The sequence below is a fragment of the Solea senegalensis genome, linkage group LG15 (assembly GCF_019176455.1).
Source record: "Solea senegalensis isolate Sse05_10M linkage group LG15, IFAPA_SoseM_1, whole genome shotgun sequence".
Classification (NCBI taxonomy): domain Eukaryota; kingdom Metazoa; phylum Chordata; class Actinopteri; order Pleuronectiformes; family Soleidae; genus Solea; species Solea senegalensis.
In genome coordinates, this window is record NC_058035.1 from 9,445,646 (window position 1) to 9,467,474 (window position 21,829).

A 21,829-nucleotide genomic window follows, 5' to 3' on the forward strand; every position below is an offset into this window, starting at 1 on the left:
ATCAGAAAACCTTAAAAGATTTTGATCGGTGTTCGTCAAACCTGGACATGATGATGTTCTCAAATGTCTTGTTTTGTCCCCAAACCAAAATGATTGACTTTTAATGATGTCTTTGTTATCCAGAGCAAAGAAATAAAGAACATATTCAAATCATGATTAAAATCTTGTCTTAATCATGAAAAAAGCTTCAAACCGATGAATCTATTATCAAAATAGTTGTCGATTAATTTAGTAATCGATTAATAATCGATTGTTTTGCAGGATCCCACGCCTACAGATGAACCTCCCTCCCTCCACTTGCAGGAAGACCATGCCACAGATGAGGAGAAGTTGGCCTCCTCCACCAACCATAAGTGGGCATCCCTACATGACATGAAGGCAGATTTGGACTCAGATCAGCAGGACTTTCCTCAGCCGTCTGACCTCACGTCGTTCATTAATGAGAGCAATCGTCCACATCAGACTCTAGGTGAGGCGTTGCTCTCTTTGATTCCCATTTGTGCCTCCAACCACCTGCATCCAAACCAAAGCTCACATGGATGAAAGCATATCACAGACAGGTGGCGCTGGAAGGAAACTCATAGCTTGAAGTGTATGTTTGCATCGTCCCTCGTGTGCCTCTTATTTATCTGGCAACATTATTGATTTTTCACCTCTTCCCAGGGGCCATGTGACTCAAGACATGTGGGTCAGAGATGAAACAGAGCAGAGAACCCTGCCTCAGCCCCTGATCAGTCCAGAGACAGTGTGAAACGTCTCTCCATTTGTTTCTTTACATCTGAAACTTTTTCTTTTGTCACCCTGTGTCAGAGCAAGACTATGAAATCGAGTACATGGAGAAGATTGGCTCCTCTTCACCTGTGAGTATTGGTTTTAATTCAGATTTAGTTTGTGATTTTGTTACTAAAGCCACTAAAGAAGTCATTTTGTACTCTCTGCTGTGTCTCATAGCCGCTGTCTGTTAAGAAGCCATCCTTGTACCTGAAGCTGGACTCAGTGTCTGACAACTTAACCAAGAACGTGGCTGCACATGGATCGCCCAGCTCCCCCTGCACAGGGTACAACACAATCTACCACACAGTGATTTCATTATGCGAACAGCTTAATTAACTCTCATCCATCTAACTCACTACATTACTCATCATGTACGTCTACCTCTGCCTCTCTCTCACCCTTTTTTCTTTTATCTCATTCTGTGCAGGAGTTTTGAAGAGATGGAGGCCCAGATAACAGCAGGCATGAAGACACCGGTGCTGAGCTCTCGGCCCGGTCCTGAAGGCTCTGCTAGGGACAAGGGCCGGAAGAGAGAGTGCGGAACACTCAGCCGAACACAGAGCACAGAGGCGGACGAACAGGTGAGCCCTTTGTGCCCGTACCCAGTGGTATGATTATATCATTTCCATCCTGTCACCTTCATGTAAAGAGAATTTTGATTTCACAACATTCACACCACATGATTGTTTAGTCACAGTGGAGAGAGAGAGAGAGAGAGAGAGAGAGGGAGAGTGCTGCGGTGCAAGCGCTTTAGTCGGCCATGTCACCAAGTTTCCAGCTTGAGCTCAGTGACTCTGCTCCCAGTGCTGCCACTCAAAACAAACTCTCGGCGCTTGCTTTGCCATGCTGACCCCTGCCCTCCTCCCTGCCCTCTGCCTACTCCTCCTGGTGCCCCTTTTAGTCTTCCGGCCAGGGCCCTATGGAGGCCTCTGCTCCTGGCCTGGCCCTGCCCCTGTTAGACAGGCTGACTGAGTGTGACGACCCCCTGCAGTACCTGGAGCCTGACCTGGCTGTGACCAACCCCACTGCATTCGCTCAAAAACTACAGGTGTGTTGACAGTCCACGTATGACCTCTTTTGATGAAGCTTTTAGGCCGTTGGCGACCCATTTTTGGCTCTGATGTGTGACAGTGTGTGTGTTATTCTCATTTTTACAACCTGCATATTTAGCTTCCCCTCCGTACTTAAGCTTACTGTGTGAAAAAGATTGTGCTGAACTTTGTATATATTTTTTCCTTTGCTCTCTCATCCTTGGGCCGCAATACCCCCCCACCCCTCCTCTGAAATCCATCAACCCCCTCCCAACCTCCCTTGAGTGCGGCCCAGGAGGAGCTGGTACTTGCTGCCCTGAGGATAGAGGCTCTGCAGGTAGCCAAAAACATCTCTCAGTGCCCCTCCCTCTTCACTGTAACCCCCCAGGTACTGCGCTGACTCAGCCTGCACCTGCTGTACGAGCGTGTGTGTGTGTGTGCGCGCGTGTGCTAAGAGAGCAAAGATGCATCTTGAATGAGTGATTGCACAATAGCAGGTGTGTGTAAAGGTATGTGTCGTGTGAGTGTGTCTCATCCCGCCTGTCCTTCTCCCTAAACACACTGACTGAAGTGCGACTGTGGCTGCGCCGCTACATCCGCAGTCTCCCGTCCCCACATTACGACATCTCTAACATGGCTTAATGCGCGTGACCAGCAAATCCTCACGAAACAGAGTGCTGTGCCTTGTTAGTCCCTTCCCTTTATTGTGCATGTGGGACGACATCCAAGTTGTCTGTCCAGGCTTACATGAATGTGACTTGGAGTGTCTCGCACTTCCATTTGACTTAAATAAATAAACTGACTAAGTTATATGGCTATAAATGAGTCAGACATTTGTCGATGCTTTGCTCTCCTCACCCTGAATCCCAGTCACATTCCTGTTTTGTGATTCGATCCTTTTCCCAGACTAACCCCACTAACAAGCGGCGACACTGGGAAGGTGTCAACATAAGAGTTCAATTTGCTGCGTTGTGCTGAGCCGGCACACTGCCGAGGTATAGGATTTTTTTTCTTGGTGCAGATGGGAATCAGAAGCAGTGCAGGTGCTTCCCAGTCCTCATTCCTTCCAAATCTCTTGCCTTTGTCCCGTACGTTTTACAGTCTCGAATCAAGAAACCCAGCACTCGGCGGTGGAATATCAACGGTTCACCCTTATTCAAAGTAAGCTCTGTATAAAGAGTATAGCTCTGTGATGTGTCTATTTATCTTATAATTAGCCACTGTGCAGTCCAAGTTTTTGGTCATAAATAAACTTTTTTTTTACTGTTCCTGGCTCAGTGCACAAGCACACGTTGGTATTGAAATAATTGAGGCTGAAGTGCTGACTTTCAGCTTTAAAGGTGATGAAGGTGTTCATGTCTACATTAGTTTAGAGAGTAGAGATTGCAGGCCTTTAATATGCAACAAGTAATAGGGCTATAAATCTTACTCTGTTTACTCAATTTTGATATGAATGCCCTTAAATTAAAACTGAAACTCAGCACTTTATTCTCCTTGCACTGGAGTACAGAGCCAAAATGTATATGCAAATACCAAAAGACTGCACTGTATATACTTTAGCTCCTGTAGATCCTAGAAGGAATGGAATGTGAGACTTTTCTTTTTTCTTCCTATATTTACTGCGTCCTGTAGCTGCACTTTGTCCCTGTAAGTGTTGTCCACTTTCAGCAGTTATTTTAGTATCTCTTTTGTAGTCTTTATACGCAATTACTCGGCTGTTTTTGATGTGATGTTTGTCATGTTTGTTCACATTTTGTAGATTTGTTTACTGTCCGAGTGATTTTTGTCTAGAGTACCTGAATGTGACGCAAACATGTTGGCAGTTTACTCGGCATTTGATCTTGAAGGAGGTGGAAAGAGCTGAGAAACCAATTGGATAAAGTGGGTAACTACCCTGGGGGCCAAGGACCACCGGGGTGTGAGGCACTTACTCAGTGGCACTTGATTATATTGATGTTTTTGCAGGGTTGTCTCAGAAAGATGGTGCTTGATGCGCGTTCCTTTAATGATCTGCCTAAACCTCAGTGAACTTACTGTACCTGACTAAAAGCAAAAGAGGTCCATGGTGACCTGAACTCCACCAGTCGTTCTCTCCGTTGGAATAATGAAATTACTGCTCCAGCCAGACCCAACACTTTATTATCTTTTCTGCTTATTAGTCTCAGTCTCCTTTACCCCTGTGGGCCTCAACCATTTCATCAAATCCTCCCTTAATCCGGCTCTCTGAAGGATGACTAAACCCCTTTCAGATCGGCAAAGAGTTTCAGGGCCTTGTGTGGAAAGGTACCGTGAACGGGGGTCTGTTTTAGCCTAGGATGATGCAGCAGAGGTTGTAAAGAGGAGGTTCTTTATTTTCCTTACGCCAGCCGCCAAAGTGGAACCCGTGTTGTTATTTACAGTGGGAAAAAAATATGTTTTTACTTATACGAAAAATCCCATTCGGATCTAAAATCGGATCACTTCTGTGAATTATCTGGCTCACCTCGCACCATTGTCGTTGTACCTGTTCTCACTCCATCAGGTAAGACCATGCTGTATGCTTTAACATGAGACTAACTCCGATGCTGCCCAGTTTTCTCCCCTGTCCTCCATCACCCGTGTATGATGCAGTCCTCGCTGTATCGTTTGCTGCCCGTCTTCCCCTCTCTGCCTTGCTCCGACCCAGTCACATTCAAGCTGCTGCCATGAGCCGAGGGCAGCATCAGCCAATCACTTGGCTCATACTATGACTCCGAAGACTGTTTCATCCAATCATATCGCAGCTGACCAAGTCTTCAGGAACATCACTGCCCTGCCTGATTTACATATTAATTTTGCCGTGTGGTACCTTTTGATATAGTTTGAGGAATCATGCTGAGAATGTGCGTGTGGTCCGAGGGTGAGGATGTCCCATTTGTAGCTCAGTCTGGTTTGTGAATGCTAATATTTGCCTTCCTCTCTCTCTCTCTCTCTCTCCTCTTCTATGGTACTTGAAAGCAGCATCTAGACGTATTATCTCCAGTAGAGAGTGCTGTGTCCAAGAACTCCACCACCAGCTACAATGATGGGGAGAGTCCTCACCTGCCCCGGCACCTGGACCACTCACTGGGAATAGCTCGAGAAGAGGTTTGTTGTCTAAAACTTTGTTAAGCCTTCTACACTGGTGCAAGTTATTTCAGTCAGAGTCAGAAGTTTCCATTCTTAAAATAGAATAAAGTCCGTCATACACTATCTGAGGTTATCTCAGTTCTCCTTGGAGCCGAGATGAACTCATCACTCGCTCCAGAGGTTCCATCACTGGTCATCTCACCTGATAATCAAACATCTCCATAACAATCCCTTTCATTCATTGTAAATATACACTATAGTAACTAGTTACAGTGAGCTACAGCTGATATATGAAAGCCAAATTATTGTTGTTTGTACCCAATGTCTGCCGATGTTATTTGTTGTTTACATGGCTGTAACAATTGCACGTATGATGCCAATAACTGACCCTGTCTCACTTGTTAAACAAAGGTTAAATAAAAAGTTGTACCACGTGATGACTTTGTCACTCTCCTCAGATTGTGATGAAGGAGAAAGAAGTGCTGGAGTGGAAGAAAAAGTATGAAGACAGCCAACGGGAACTGATGGAGATGAGGTGAGTTAACCGTGTAAGTGAATAACAACTCCAGGTTGTCATTCACTTACATCACAGCAAGGTCCCGCCCATGTGTGTCACAGTGTCTTTATTCATTATCACGATTAGAGTCCAGCGTATTATCAGCCTTAGCGGAGGAAGAAAGCAGAGGGTCGATGCCTCATATGAGTAAAAAAGTTAGATGACTTACATTTGCATCTCGATGTAAATGTAAGTGAACCCTAACGCCATGTCTGACAAAAGGAGTTACAGAGAGATGGATATCCATCGCTTTATACTCCACATAAGGCTTGTGCCAATTCCAGCTGACATGGGGAAAAAGGTGGGGTACACCCTGTTCAGGGTCAACATACACACACACACACACACACACACACACACACAGGGAGAGCATGCAAACTCCACACAGAAAGGCCTGGACTGGTCTGGACTGGACTCTGTCAGCAGGTGGTAGGTGCAGGTCCAGCTGGTCACAGCTCAGTTAGTGTGGATAAGGCAGAGATTACTTACTTTGACTTACTAGGCTCAGGATAAGGAGGAGCTAAAGGCTAAGGGGGAGGCAAAGCTAATCAATCCTCTTACCTCTGGCAACGGAAAACAATTCTAATTGGCTCCCGTTGGTCCTTAGCCTGGACTTAGGTAAGGGAACCTTAAACAGCGAGAACAAAAACAGGATGCACAGTGCTACGGTATATTTATGTAGCACTTTTCAAAACACGCTTACAAAAGTGCTTGGACAGCAAAACATGAAGCACTTCAAGAACAAGCAAGTTGAAATATTCCATAATTGAAAAGCTGTCGTAAAAAAAAGGAGATCTTAAAAGAGAAAGAAAAAAAAAACTACAGTTAAAGAGGAGAAAATGAATAAGAAAACTTGAAGATTGGAAATCTGTGTCAGCAGCTTTTTTTTGTTAAACAGGAAAAAAAGAAGAGGTTTCATAAAGTTTATGGCAATAAAATGTGCTATAAAACAGGTGCTGAATACAAACTTCTGAGGAAACGACCCATCAAGGTGTTTATTGTAGTTAAATATATATATTTGCAGCCAGAGTGCAGTTAAATTAACTAAATAAATAAATCACATATATATATATATATATATATATATATCAGTATTTATATATTTTAGATGTTTTCTTTACACAAGTCTGCAAGAAGACCAATAAAACATCATATATATAGTAGAGTTAAGGCCAATTTTGGTACAATATTAAAATTATGAACAAAAGCTCAACACTTATTTAAAGCATATTAATAACCCTAGTTCGACTCAGGCTTACATTGAATTGAAAGATTGATTTTAGAGGTGTGGAGTATATCTTTATATACTTTAACTCTCCACATGCTGATAATCTGCATTTTCTCACCCACAGGAGAATGTTTGCTGAGTATGAGAAGACCATAGCACAGTTGATTGGTGAGTTCAACCTTAAATACAGGTGTTTTTTTTTTGTATTCCTTACATTACTAAAGTCACTGTCTTTTTAAGCCCCTGTTAATTTTTGTTTTTAAACAAGTTACTTTTGTTTCCTAGCTTCTGCGACCACTTTTGTTGCACTTGAGCAAATTATATTCCCTTTGCTGTCTGTTTGCTTTTTGTGTTTGATTGATACTGAATCCCGATGCTGTCTTTGGTCGAGGGGGAGATCACATTGGTCCACTCATGTCCAGCTTCTCTGGATACACTAAATTCCACCTCAGGCTTAATCTCTGCATCATCCCTGCCCTCACCCACATCTCCTTCACCACCTCTGGACATTTTTGTATAATTTAATTTCCTATTTGCATTTGACGCACTGTCACAAAAAAAGGAAACTGTCTCTGCTTGTGTCTTAACGCTCGGCTCTCTCACGTGTCTTGCCGTCCCAGCTTGACTTAACACAGTTCCTTTTTTTTTTTTCCTGTTTTGCTCCCATCTTTGCCCTTTACTGTTTGATAACACTGACAGACATGCCAGGTGAGTAGCAAGGACTTTGTGTCAGCTCACATCTCTCCATCTGTCTGTCAAAAAGGGGCCAGATGTGCTCACTTTCTCCATCTCATCATGTGACGATTATCTGTCCATTTTATGCGGACTGTATTTTTAATATGTAAAAATGAATTTAGAATAACATCAATGTGAACATGCCACATGTTTACATTGGAAAAACCTTAACATATCATGCACGTCTGGATTTTTTTTCTGCAATGGAGGCTTGTGCCAGTCATGTAGAATTTCATGAGTTATGCAGGCTGGTCTTCGAAGCATTAAACCTTTTCAAACTTGAAGAGTTGAGAAGAAGCTTCAAACCAGCCGCCTCTATAGTTTCTCTGTCGTTTGCTGGTCTTTTGATTTTCCCATTGTTGAGTGTTGTTGTTTGCATGCAACGGTAGTTTATCAGAAAAACACATATCGTGTATCTTACAGTAGAGTCATAACAATTCACAAACCCATTTTGATATATGCTGTGTAACGTGTGTGTGTGTGTGTGTGTTGTGCAGGTCTTTAAACTGTTGCTCACTACAGCACACACACACACACACACACACACACACACACAACAGGATCATGATCTGATCTGCAGTATTTTTGTGTGTCCATCAGAGGAAGACCAGAAAGACAAGTCTCTCTCGCATCACACCATCCAGCAGCTGATCATGGAGAAAGATCAGGCTTTGGCCGACCTCAACTCTGTGGAAAAGTCCATGTCCGACCTCTTCCGGCGTTACGAGAAGCTCAAGGATGCAGTGGATGGCTTTCGTAAGGTGACTGACGCACAAATCATTCACAATAGAAAACCGCCCAGCAGTCATGTCATCTGCTTGATGGCCGCGTGACAAGCGATCTAAAGAAATCCTTTTTTTCTTTGCCGGTTCAGAATGAAGACATCCTAAAGAAGAGCGCTCAGGAGTATCTGTCCAGAGTCCGCAAAGAGGAACAGCGCTATCATGTCCTGAAGATTCACGCGGAGGAGAAACTAGAAAAGTAAGTCTACGTTTACTCGACATCGGTTGCTGTGTTGTCCGAAGTAAGACGCCGCTGCTGTGTGATGTCCGGCGACAGTTGATACGTCGCCTCCTTTTACTTCTCGGTGTATAGATGCAGGAGTAACCGGACTATGAATCGCATCATCCGGGTATGTTAGTCCGACTAAGACTAGCTCGATTTTAGTCGGACTAACGTGTAAGAATTATCGTCTAGTCTGACTTTTAACATGTAAGCACACTGGAGAGGTGGCTTGATTGTTGCTGTACTATTTTCTGTTCTTAGGGCGAGTACAGATATAATACAGATGCAAACCAAGGCTATGCAAGAGCAGGCTGCCTACCAGGCCAGTCTGAGGAAAGAGCAGGTGAAAGTGGACTCACTGGAACGCACTTTGGAGCAAAAGGTCTGTGGTGGTGAATATGAAATCTGGAAAAATAAAAGAGAGAATCTTCTGTATGTGGATAAACGTATTAATTCTACATTTATCTGTCATATAGAACAAAGAGATCGAGGAGTTGACAAAGATTTGTGATGAGCTGATCGCCAAGATGGGGAAGAGTTAGCGGCTGCACCACACCAAAGGCCAAAGTCTCAATGAAAAGAGGAGAGGCTGTGGAGAAACTGCTCAGTAAGTGAAGCAGATGAGTTGTGCTTACCACATATCCAAGGACTGATGGACATCTAAGGTCAAAGTGCTCCTTGGATTATATTTCTTACTGACTTTTGTGTTCACGGGATCGACGGTAATGGCTTCCTGTCAAACACTCTGTACATTTGTAATGTGTCTGTGTATCGTACTGTAACGGGTCTGTTTTTGAAAATTAAAAAAATTGACCATATCAGCTATGAGTGTGTGTGTGTGCGTGTGTGTGTGTGTGTGTGTGTGTGAGAGAGAGAGAAAGATATTGAGAAAGGGAGAGCATGGTTTGTGGGTTAAATTATCTTATCTATAATGATGTTGCCATGACAGCCATTGAGGGAGAAGACTGTTCACTCACTCCTGTTGTTGTTTCCTCTTTATACAAGAGAAAGATGGATTTTGTTAAACGAGTACCCGACAGGGCGATCTATTCATAAAATGTCGATACTCCACTGAGAGAACACCAACTATCACGGTCATCTTCTTGCATGTGAGAGAGAAAGAAACCTCTATTAAGGTAATGTTTGTATATAGTTATTCTGTCATCAGCGTTCCTCATGTAACCTTGTAGATATTTTGTCATACTTGTCATAGCTTTCTCAATGAAATCGTGCAACTTTATTTTTCTGGTTTTATTTTGATAAAAGGCTATATAATCGTGACTGTATTCAGTTGTGACCAGGGGTGATTACATTTTTTTGGGTATGTCCTTGTCATGCTCACGGTCTGTGGTCTTGCTATGGTCATTGTGTCACACTGAAGAATAACTTCTCTGCACAGCTACTGTATAGCATCTGCTTACCAAGTGCAATAAAAGGTGTCAATACAGCGCAGTGGCCTTACTGTGGTCATTTTGTAACAGGTTTTTTTATATATATATAATTAAATATAAGTGCCTTGTAACCAATAAACAGCCAGTTATTAAAAAAAACAACTCCACAAAGGGTTGTACCAAGAAAGCAATAACTACCAGACTGAGCCCAAACATAAACAGTTATATGATCATAAAAACATTTTTTTATATAAGAATTCATTTTAAAATCCTGTTTCAAATCATTTTACATAAATATATTTATATGATTGTTTTCATCTCATCCGGTCTCTTCAGGCTGTACAATTCAACTGTTTAACAATAGTACGAAACACATTAACATTTTTTATGTTAGTAGTGTTGTATCTTGACAGTTACTACAATAATAGGTTTTTACAGTGTTTCGAACCTGAAATGATGAAGTGAATATCTTGAAACTGCAATGCAGTCTCTGATTTTCTATTCTGAATGCAGAGTTCCAGGCCATTTTAGGGTTTATATTTGCAGAAATATAATATGTTTGTGTATACTTGCTTTAAAATAAAAAAAAAAAATACAGTTCATTTTTCACAGCCTTACAATAATCCCTTTATTTGTGAGGAGGACGTCCTGTCGCAAGAGAGTGTGAGTGACGCTCTTCTGTCGACTGTCGCTGGTCTAGCTCCACACGTACCGTACCATCACCCGAAGTGAAGGGAGCGGTTGGGGCCGGTTACTTTGGTTCTATTCTGTGAAAAAAAATACATACTAACATGACTTATGTGACGTCGCAAATTCTTACACACTGGACCTTTAATCTTAACACACATAGCAGCTTTCATATATATATATCATCAATATGTAAAAAGAAAGACAATGAAATTGTCCAATACTTTTTTAATGTACATCAAAAGACAGAAGTCAACCTTTAATCACTTAACCTGGTCCCCAAGAAAGGGTTGGACCAGGAAACGGAACTCAGGAGGGGTGTGGCTAGAACAAGGAGGTTACGTGAAATTTAAAGGTGCTGGGTGAGTGGGTGTGTCCAAGTACAGGCTTTTGGTCCATCCAAGCTGGAGCAGCAAGTGGTGCTGAGGCAGAGCGGCGGGGCCCCGGTGGATGATGGAGTAGTCGTCTCCTGGTCAGCGCAGAAGGGGATATTAGCTCATCTGATAGCTCAGATTAAGCTCAGGGAGCTTTAGGAGCAAACACGCTGCTTTTCATTGTGTGCTCGGAACAGACAAGGACCACCAGCGCCATGAGAGCTGTCCAATACTGTCTGCTGCTCCTCATTGCCCTGGTCCTGCTACCAAACAACAGTAAGGACTTTCTATTTCCCCTATTTAAAAAAAAAAAAAATTTGTTTTTTCTTCTCACCTCATATTACTGTGATATTGGTCTGTGTCTCTATTCAGGAACTCTGAATTGATTATGAAAACAATCATTAGTTGCAGCCCCTTTTCAGACATTAGGACAGGAAGTGTTGGACATAACAAAGAAATGGCATGTTCCAATGAGACCATATGATAACACTGAGTGTGTCTAATTGCTCTTAATTTATTTATTGGCTCCTTAAAGACTGTCATCCTCCCCTGTAGCTAGCATGCAATCCCAGCAGTTAATCTCTTAATAGGCCTGAAGGCTAAGACTTCCAGCGTGTGTGTGTGTGTGTGTGTGTGTGTAGAATGGCTGTGCTGTGGGGAAAGATTGGGGTCAACCACAAACAGCAGGGGACACTTTTATGCTACTTCAACACATAGAAGAGCACAGGAGGCGTAAAGCAAACAAACTACTCAATTCTGCAGAGGAAAATATGGTCTGCAGGCTTGTTGCTGTCATTGATTTATTGTTGTAATTAAAGCTGCGATAAAAGGACTGAAAGTGGGGCACGTCAAAACTGTCTCCCCGTGTATGACTTGCTCGTTAGTTCATTCAGTTTAAAAAATATCTTTGGTCTGTGATGGGGTCAAATGAGGTTATTTTGTTTTGACAATAACAGACGTACTGTTGTGAAGAAAAAAACAACCCAAAAAACTTTGAGGCTTTCTGTGATAAATCCCGCTCTGTTTGATCCTCTTAGGAAGCAGCATTAAAAAACAGTTTCTGAAGGGCCATAGTAGAATTTAGAAAACAGATAGAGGGTTTCAAAAGGAAGCCTTAACTCGATATTTCAAAGGTCAGCACACCCTCAAACCACCACTCCTTCCTCTGGAAGGCTTTAGAAATACATTTGTGTGTGTTTTATGTGCTGAAGTGTGCGACTCTTTAAGCTTAAGCTTAAGGTAGGAAGCATGTACTTTAAAGCCCAGGACAAGCAGTTCAATCATTTCCTGTATTTCGGAAAACACGTGTGATGATTTAGTACAAAGTCTTCCTGTTTGTCGCCCACGATGCCTCTGTTCACAGGCTCATCAAACCGAGAGATCCTTTCTTATCAAAGATACCAAAAATGCCAGAGTTGGGGTCCTGAGTTTATGATAAATGGGACTGAGTTTAAGTATGTCACGGTGTAATGCAGTCTTTACCATCGCTGTGGCAGCTGCAGCTGGCTTTCTTAAGAGATTCACCAGGGTCTAAAAATGGGTTTTTGTAGGACACATGGAGCAGCAGTGGCCAAAAGAATAAGTCACAAAACCTGACGGAGGGCATTTTTTTTATGTTTATATTTGCATTTGAAACAGTTCCCATTGATTTATGTTATAGCATTCAGTCAGATGTGTTCATGTGGCTTTTATTCATTAAAATAAGCGTCTGTTTCAACGTGCTTGTACTTCTTTAACGTTGAAAATATAGAAATAACATGGTGCCATTACATTTGACTGATTTGATTGCTGTGCAGTGTGTTTATGTGTGGGTCTGTAGCACTTTTTCTTTTCTGTTTCTGTCAGGTGAGGCTCTGCGGTGTTTTACCTGCATGGGCTCCAATAACGAAGACTGCAACCAGCAAGGGTCAAAATCCTGTCCCAGTTACTCTGATGCCTGTGCCGTGGTGTTGGGCCATGACAGTGAGTCCAACAGTGACAGTGTCGTAAACATGTCTAGCTTCTATTTTTCCGACCAACAGCAAACGACACTTACGGCACGTGTGTGTGTCTGAGTTTGTGTTGAGCGGAGGACGCGCTGCTGTCTGGAGGCACGTACCTGTCTGTAAGGAGTCTGAGGCTTTGAAGAGAATATGGAGATTTGTCATTCCTACTCTACTCGATCAATACCCTTAATTAGGACACCATGTGTTCATGGCACCGGGACAATTCATCCTCATAAAAATTAACTTAACACCGTCCTAATTTAAACCTCCAAACCAACAGCAGAAATCTTTATCCCGTCTGTAAATTACTTTGTATACACCAGTTTGAAATTCTGGTGTCTTCTGGCAATGATTGTATGGATACAAGACATCCACACCCAAAATGTAAATGATTAAATAAAGAAATACAGTTGGCAGACAGTAGAACAGGAAGAGAGAGAGAGAAATTCAACATAGCAAACCAGAAAAACAAAAGTAGTTACCACTTTTCAAAGTTATTTGACCTCTGATTTGACCAATCATGTGTTCCACTATTTAATCAGAAATATCCTCTATTGATGCAAAAAAAATGGACCTCCAGACTTTGAAAATGTCCTCCTTGTTTACCTGAGATTGTCCAGTAACAGACCCAGCTTACACAAAAGTAATACCAGTAAAACCAAGGATGTTTTTTTTTTTTTTTTTTGAGCTATTTCTATTTCCGTCTCTGTGTCAGGTGGAGTGATGAAGTCGTGCTCCTACAAGTCATTCTGCAGTCAGGCTAACAGCCAGGGCTACAGAGCGCCGGGCGTCAGAGTTCACTGCTGCTACAGTGACGACTGCAATGTGACGAGCTTCGCCTCCCGGCGGACGGGACTCAGCTCTCTGCTGCTGTTTCTGCCTCTGCTGTCCCTCTGCTTTCTCAAGTAGACACACGGCACCAGTACCAGCGTAACAGACCCACACACCTGCAACACACACACACACACAGACTCACTTGTCATTTCGTCAAACAATTCCAATTAACGCTGCATTTCCAACTTTCTTCACCGTCCTTCTCCACTCAACGCACACCTGGAGTAGCAGAGGATGATGCACCAGGTGTGACTGCATGGATTATGAGCACTGGATTGAATCCATTTAGCGGTGCTCAAGTAGATGCGACTTTCATTGGATTTCAACTAAGCCAATAAGTAACCGATCCTGGGGGAAGTGTTTGAAATAACAGGCGGACACGATTTATTTTTGGCTTCCTTCATTAAAGAGGAGATGAGGTTCAAGTTCATTATGTTCGTTCGTTTCACCACGAGGGTGTGATTCTCAGCGGTTACACAACAGTAACATCAGGACTGTGTTAACGATTGTCTTTCTGGGTACGCTTTATATCACAGCACAGGAACAACACAGTAATAGTACGGTAATCATTAAGATAAAAGGCCATCTTAGGATGATGCATTATCCAGCTTGGTAATAACAATGTAAATAGTGTGGTTATAAAGAAATATCACAGTCGTGTTCAAAATTGAAAATATACAGTGTTTAACAAATTTAGCAGACCATAAAAACATAAATATTATAGAAATCTTTTTTTAAAAAAAAACAACATTAAAACTTAAAATGCTATTGTTATTTATTTGGCAAATTCACATTTTTATATGCAAATTTGAGCCAGAAATGAATCAAGCATAACATTCAACCACTAAAACGAATTTTTCTGTTCAGGAATGAAAGTTAATAACTATAATTTGACGTTTTAATCAAGAAATAATAATAATGTGCCTCATGGATAATATTTAGCAATACAAACATCATTTCGGTTATTTTAATAATTACCAATTATTTTAATAATTACCAATGCTGTTCATTTAGGGCAGCTGTGGCTTTGGGTGGTGGCCTAATACCTACATTTGTTAAGCACTGTACGTAATTACCACATTATAAAGTTACCATATAGTGACTGTGCTTTAAATGTAAAGTGCTACTGTCTTTCTTTTCTTATTCGGTATCAGTATATTTCCTGCTGCAGGAGCTCAAAGCGTGTATGAGTTGCATCATTAGCCTTCCACCCGTCAATCACACATCTGACGAGCTGTGTGCAGTCAGTTTGTAACGTGGTGAAGAAACACTTCTCATGCACACGCGACAGATCCACACGAGCCTTTCACGTGACCGGTGAAGATAATCCACTGTGTTTGAAGTCCCGTACAGAATTACTGCGTTTATAAAAACCAGAGAGTCGCCAGAGGAAAGTCTACTACATACTCTATGTGACAGTCTACATTGTTTATTGTGTGTTACCTTTGTTTACGTGTTTGGTTTTCATTTATCATGTCAAGCACATTCCATCTAAACATTGCAGCTGCTGAACTCTTCATGCATATTTGAAAATGTCTAAGTGATGCAGTTATGGCACATCATATGCATATGTATTATTTTCCTTGTTTTATTTATAAATTTCCTAAGGGTTGACTTAAACTCAATGCCAGTTCAGATATGTAGAAGCCTAAGCGCTGATTCGTCTACAGGAAAACTGAATATGAGCAAGCTCCTTTGCTTATATCCACACTTGGACGACATGCCCAACCACTGTATTATTGTAAGGAAATGATGTTGTATGGCACAATGGCGGCCGTACATACTTCTCGATGTTATGTGAATGTAAGCAGTATAAAAGTTTGTTTTGCATCTGCTCCACTGTGAAGGTAATTCCTTCAGTCCTCAAATCAGAAAAACATGGAATATGTCGACCGTGAGAGGTTGTTTCGACTTTCACTCGGACCACACAAGGGTTGTTATTCAGATGTTATATGTTATTTCATTTTTAGCCAATTATTTGAAGTCCTGATGCTGCCGTTTCAGATGAAATACAATGACCTGCATGCTCCTCGTTACCTTGTATAATGTGACACTATCAGAGCATCTATGTCTCTATTAAATTTACCACGTGACTTGACTATAACATTTTTATGATATAGTGTTTTTCTACTCACAGACATTTCATGTTTGACTTCATTATAGAAATAATGCTTCATTTCCATAACTATGGAATACATTCAATGAATGTGATCAGCCGAATCAAGAACAGTGTTTAATTTAATTGCTTTTTTGAAGACGTGCATTGTTGCTCTGCACATCCTGATCCTGGTAATTGGAAGTAGGATATCACAGGAGACCCATTAATGAGGTGGATGTACATGTAAAGGTGTTGTACTAACCACGTCACCCATTAATGTGAAGATCACAGCTTATCGACCACACACTAACATTTTTAAATAACCCATCAGCATTGTATTGCACATTGTAAAAGTAAAGCCCAGCATTATCACCACTCTTCAGTTTATGTGTTTGACTTTGTAGTTCACACAGCCTCCTGTAGGAGGCAGTGTAGCCACACCGTCCGAGAGGCTGCTCTATCATGAGACTGTTGCAATTTTCTATTGACCAAGCTCGCCTCCTGGGTACTGCTGAGACTGGCTCGGGTCAATAGTGATAATAATTGTATTGTTTTATTGCTGTCTGCCACTTTTATTTTTTATTTTTTTTTTAAACTCCTCGCTCCCTCTCCCCCTTTCCCTCCTCTCCCTGTTCTCTCGGTGGTGATGTCCTGCTGATGTCTCCTTTGACAGGCAGGTGTGATGGTGTGAACAGACTGCCCCGGAGGGGGATATAAATTGACCCCAAACTGCGAGTCTCCTGGCCTGTACAACCAGAGCCTTTTGTTGATGCGTAGGTCCACAGACTGTCACGAGAGCGGCCCCATGTCGGCTCTCATAAGCTTTTGACCCCCTAAAAAGGCATTCTTTCACTTTAATTAGGGAATCGTAGTAGAAAGTTTGCCTAAACTTGAAGGGCTAATGGTGGGCAGACGGGTCACAGTGCTGCTGAGGTAAAGAGCATCAAAACGTGTCCTCCGGGGCTCATGCAGGCGTTCATGTCAGACTGTTCCAACAATGTTATGATCCTGATTTACTAAAGTGGGAATATTTGTGCACTGTGTAGTTTTCCCACTGCAGAAATTGTGTGGAAAATGTCACCTGCCCTGTAATTTGATAGAGGATTTGAAAGTGCAATCATGGCCAAAGCCAGAACTGAAATAGACTGTCTCAGGACAATAACACTGTATTTCTCACGCGTACCATCTGAGCTAAAACTGAAGGTTATCACCATGGCAACTTTACTTTTTAAATTGGAGTATGTTTAATCCCAATCCTCTGGCACCAGAAGACATTATCACTGCAAATCCCACTGTCAGTCAGCACAGGAATGAGCCGGCTGCCCTTTAAGGAAGGTGCCATGTAAGTAACAAGGCGGCAAAACAAAAAATCTTGCATCTACACTGGTTTCTGAAGTAAACCAGAGTGACTTCACTCCCTGAGAATTCCACAGAATGTCCCATTCGTGAGCATCTGTGTTATTATATTTTTGTGCGCGTGGATTCGTGCGTGTTGTGCTGTCCTCATTTGTCCACGTGCTTCCCTTTGGCTCTGCCTCGGAGGGATTGACTTTCTGAGAAACAATCATGCTTCCCTATATTTTTGCAGTAAAATTGGATGTGAAGGTTTTTTGTATTGTGTATTTTGTCAGGTGCATTGACTGCACAGCCTGTTTGTAATGACAGCAGTCTGTAGCAGCACTGATTAGACTGATCAATAGAAGAGGCAAGAGGGAACTTCGGTATTTAGGAAGACGATTGTGCTCTGTAATGACTGATTTTTACTTGTGCTCAAATTACTCTGAGGAAATTGAGATGAAGAAATCAGGCGCAAATAGATCAATGGCACATCTAGAGTGTTGCTAAACATCTATAAAACAATGTGGGGTTAAACAAAAAAAAACCCAGTAGGTTTGTTAACACTGTGTATTCGTCTATATATCAGTAAGGAAGTTGTTGTGCTTCCACGTGAGTAGCCAAAATGTATTGTGGCAAAATTCTAATTATTTTTTAATATAACACTGTAAAGGTTGACAGTAAGAAATAAAAGATAAAAAGCCATTTACATTTATGATTATCACATCAATTAAGAGATTCCCCCCAAAGTAGAAATAATGTGTTATAGTACATTAATTATTTGACTGATTCACTTGTTGCCACCAGTCAGAGCCAAAATGTATCAGTTGCCCTCCGGAGTCCTCCAGCTCCTTCTGCTCCTGGAAAAGTCGTAAGCCTGGATTCATGGTCCTCTAGTTTTAGTTCTAGGTCTGACACACATAAAAAAAAAAAAATGTTCATCTAGGACAGCTGCATCTCTGGAGAAAGAGAACTTTTCAGTTGTCCCTGGACGGGTCAGACTGTTTTGGCAACACGGAGTTCAGATGCAACCCCTCAAAATAACACAAAGAAAGGTCTTCGATAAAAGAAAAAAAAGTGCAATTAAATGACCTGCCATGACTTCATCTCAAGAATCACAACCATGGCTCGACTGCAATCACTGAGAAACCTTTATAATTTGCTTTATTTTTATTTTCTCCACAAGTCTGAGCAAACTGTTGTTACGAGAGCTTCAGAGAGAAGCATGAGAAAAGAGATGTCTGTCAGAAGTTTCCTAAAAACAAACAGTATGTGTATGTAATTTGCCTAAATTGGTTCGTGGTTGAGCAGTCTGCAACCACTTGACAAAAACAGCTGATATTACTGACGGACTCGATGACCAGTGAATACAAAATCACACGTATATGAGCAGAAAGGGACACACACTGCTCGACATCAGATGCTTGTGCCATTGTGAGGAGGAAACAAAAGCACTTGTGGGGGAATGAGACGATGGCTGTGTTTACAGGCATCCTGGTCATGGCTGGTCGGCCCGGGTTCACTCGACGGTCACTGGTTCTGAGGTCTCTAGGTCTTGGGTGTTTTTGAAAAAGGTCTGTGAAGCAGAATTAAAGTGATCTACCTCTCCGGACAGAGGAGCATGTGAGCTTACAGTCTTTGAAAGAGGGAAGAGGGGAGCTACAGAGTGTGAGAGGCGGAGAGCTGGGTGACTAAAGAGGGAGCCAAGGGGGGGAGGAAAGAGGAGGAGGAGGGGGAGGAGAATTATGTGTAATAAGTGTGTTCCCCTGTCTGAGCTACTTTGAAATATGTCTAAATGGCCCACCCTCTGAGAGGCAGGTCTCTGGCTTGAGGCCACTGAGAAAACCTGAACCTGAATGACACCACAGTACAGCATGTTTAGATGACATTTCCGCCAGTTAAACAACAAATAAAATATAATTATCTCCAAATAAGAAAAAGTGTATCGCTGGCCCCGCATGCTGTGCCTGTTTCCACAGAGTCTAATCACTTCTTTCAATACTTTTTAAATTGAAATAATAGATTGTTTTGTGATCATATTCATTTTCCTTGACAACTATTCATTAGTGCACACATCCCATGTTTTGAGCCAATATGCAGCATCTTGCACAACTGACGCCATATGTTCTCTGAAGTTTTCACCTCCCTCCTCATCTCCTCTCATGAGAAGACTCCTTTGCACCTTTTTCTGTTTCAGCTATATCTGGCCGTGGCATCTATTTCTGTGATGCCCCACAGGACAACCGAAGGAGCTGGATTATAAAGAGGGAGGACCGGTGTGAATCTGCCACAGTTCTGCTCGTCCTGTGGGTCGGACAGGAGGAACAAGATCAGCATCCACTTATCTGCTTTGAATGAGGAGGTATACTTGGCTTAAGTGGATCACATGAGCACGCGATTAAGTATACAATATTAAAAAAAAGGTCGATGTTATTATGGAGAACAGTAGGGAGCAAATGCTGGGATGAATGAGTAGAGAGAAGAAAGTAGATCTTGGAGCCCAAACCAAGTCACATCAGTAACCGGTGTGCACTGGGGTGAGGGCAGGCTCAGTCAGCTGTACCCTGCAAGTGAGATAATTAATTTTGGAAAGGAACTATCAACTGGTATAACTGAGCATTCTTCACTAATGAAGATCCTCTGTGTTGTCACTGGTGAGGCGCTAATTGTCAGCAGAGGAATGGGTGGGGTGGGTTCAGGCAGGGGTGATGTGCTGTGAAGGATATGATGGTGGAAGTGCTGCCTGAGTTGGCAAACAAAAACTTTTTCAGGTTCGTTGTGTGTTGGACAGGTTTTATTTACTAGTCGGTGACTCGCTGTCCACATCGATTCACACAACTGGCCGTTGGTGTGTTTATGTGACAAGCTCACTCACCGCCGTTTGCAGTGTTTTCTCTGAAGGTTTGAGATGAAAGGAAAAGTCTGTGCTGCGTTCGGTCCGGTAAGAGTGGTAGAGAAGGACGGGGGTTTATAAATATCACGGGAGCACACAGGATGGGGCCGGAGGGAGCTCAGGGGTTGCCCAGGTCGTGTTGGGATTTTGGAATTAGGGAAGTGGAGGGTTGCAGATTTGCGGAGGGAGGGGTCACGGTGAAATCAGTTGAGGGGATAATAGGAAAGCAAATTAGTTTTGACAAGTCTGGGGAGCTGGAAGTAATGCAGTCCTTTTAAAGGGGAGATGAGGGAACAGCCAACAAAGCTATGAGATAATCAGGGGTACTATTCAGGAGTGAGGGGAAGGGCTCCAGGCCGAACACACGGTCTTCTGGTGACCCTAAAGGTCCCAGAGAACAGCAATCCACGCTCAGGTGCAGCCAGCAGGGGGCGACCGGTTGAAAGCAGAGCTAATTTATGTAAAACAAAAGTTGCGTCTCATGTTTGTTGAAGACTTGGAGAACTTCCTCATAACCGATATGGCTTTCACGAGAAAGTCTTCAAAACAAATGAGGAGATTCATTTTGCATTGATGAGGTATGCTTTCAATCATTAATAAATCAATTACAGAAAAGCTCGCCAAATTGATTGTGCTTTTCTGCTTTTTATCAATATGCTCCAGTCAGTCTTGCTAATTTGGTTACCAACAGACAGAGAGGAAAATGTGCACGCTAAATATGACAGACAGAGAGATTCAGAGAAAATAGACACCGATCCACAAGCACTGTCACAAACCTCTAAAATCAGACGTTGTCCCCAACAGCAGGCTGCCTTCCAGACCAGCTCCACCAGCAGCCAACTAGACAGACTGCTCCCAGCAGCCAGTGCGGAGACAGACCGACACAGAGCAACCAGCTGAGGTGTTTGAACACAAACAGAGGATTAACAGAGTTCTGGGCAAAGAGGTGACACTAAATCAAACACCAAACAGCCCCACTCCACAGGACAGCAAGTCCAAACAGACAAATTATTTCACACTCATTTCAAATTAATGTCAGTGGATAATGGAGTAACAGTTCAGTCTTATATTGTCTGAATCACTGGGCCGAGCAGAGCAGAGCAGAGCAGAGCAGAGAGAAACACATCCCGTTAGAGTTGTGCTGTTCAGAGGAGAAATACTGCATTCTTCCCAGCATGAAGAATGCAGTATTTCAGCTTTTGTTGAGCTGAAATTGAAAAATCCTGATACAGGAAACATAGAAGTAAACAGCTGAGATAACGTCTTCCCTGTGTATGCTGACACCTGCGCGGCTCTCTTTTCAGATAGCATCATCCATATGAAGTCCAAAAGTCTGAGACCACTTTCCTGTTCAGGTGAATGGAGCCCCCCACCCCCGCTGCTTCTGCCTCATCTTGTCAATCCTTACGTGATTAAATCAAGCTGAATGCTGTCGAGATACAAATAAGCAAAACAAAAGTAAAACGCTTGTCTCTCTACACTTGTGAGGACATTCATAGTTTTAATGCATTCACACGACCCTGACCATAAACATCTCAACTAAATGTTTTTTTTGGGAGATCATTTTCTGGAGCATTTTTTTTGTATTTCTTCAAATCCTCTTCACAACCCGATTGTTACCAATTAATTAATGCATTGTCACCAAAACGAATGTGGACAGGCCCGTAAAAGCACCGTCCAATCATATTGAATGGCCCGAACAAATGAATTGGATCCCTCCCTACCTCCTATGCACGTACCCCTCTTTGTGCACTAATCGTGCATGCTCAGAAGACAACGCCAGAGCTTATGCAAGCTGCAGCAACGTTATGGAACA

General features: G+C 42.4%; 2 protein-coding genes across 2 annotated transcripts in view; both read left to right on the forward strand.

Annotated features, from left to right (window-relative positions):
- Nucleotides 1-9,864, forward strand: part of tacc2 (transforming, acidic coiled-coil containing protein 2) — a 41,969-nt gene extending 32,105 nt beyond the window's left edge. The window contains exons 10-24 of the mRNA XM_044046297.1: nucleotides 262-469; nucleotides 811-860; nucleotides 952-1,058; nucleotides 1,202-1,355; nucleotides 1,676-1,822; nucleotides 2,101-2,142; nucleotides 2,907-2,966; nucleotides 4,785-4,910; nucleotides 5,351-5,427; nucleotides 6,801-6,844; nucleotides 7,376-7,384; nucleotides 8,012-8,172; nucleotides 8,286-8,392; nucleotides 8,678-8,798; nucleotides 8,893-9,864. Coding sequence (XP_043902232.1) covers nucleotides 262-469; nucleotides 811-860; nucleotides 952-1,058; nucleotides 1,202-1,355; nucleotides 1,676-1,822; nucleotides 2,101-2,142; nucleotides 2,907-2,966; nucleotides 4,785-4,910; nucleotides 5,351-5,427; nucleotides 6,801-6,844; nucleotides 7,376-7,384; nucleotides 8,012-8,172; nucleotides 8,286-8,392; nucleotides 8,678-8,798; nucleotides 8,893-8,958 — 1,479 coding nt within the window. The 3' untranslated portion in view covers nucleotides 8,959-9,864. The remainder of the gene's footprint in view (nucleotides 1-261; nucleotides 470-810; nucleotides 861-951; nucleotides 1,059-1,201; nucleotides 1,356-1,675; nucleotides 1,823-2,100; nucleotides 2,143-2,906; nucleotides 2,967-4,784; nucleotides 4,911-5,350; nucleotides 5,428-6,800; nucleotides 6,845-7,375; nucleotides 7,385-8,011; nucleotides 8,173-8,285; nucleotides 8,393-8,677; nucleotides 8,799-8,892) is intronic.
- Nucleotides 9,865-10,042: 178 nt separating this feature from the next.
- Nucleotides 10,043-14,437, forward strand: ly6pge (lymphocyte antigen 6 family member pge). The gene is made up of 3 exons (XM_044045690.1): nucleotides 10,043-11,144; nucleotides 12,714-12,830; nucleotides 13,569-14,437. Exons 1-3 carry the CDS (start codon nucleotides 11,084-11,086, stop codon nucleotides 13,760-13,762), a joined length of 372 nt encoding a protein of 123 aa, XP_043901625.1. The 5' UTR covers nucleotides 10,043-11,083; the 3' UTR covers nucleotides 13,763-14,437.
- Nucleotides 14,438-21,829: the final 7,392 nt, after the last annotated feature.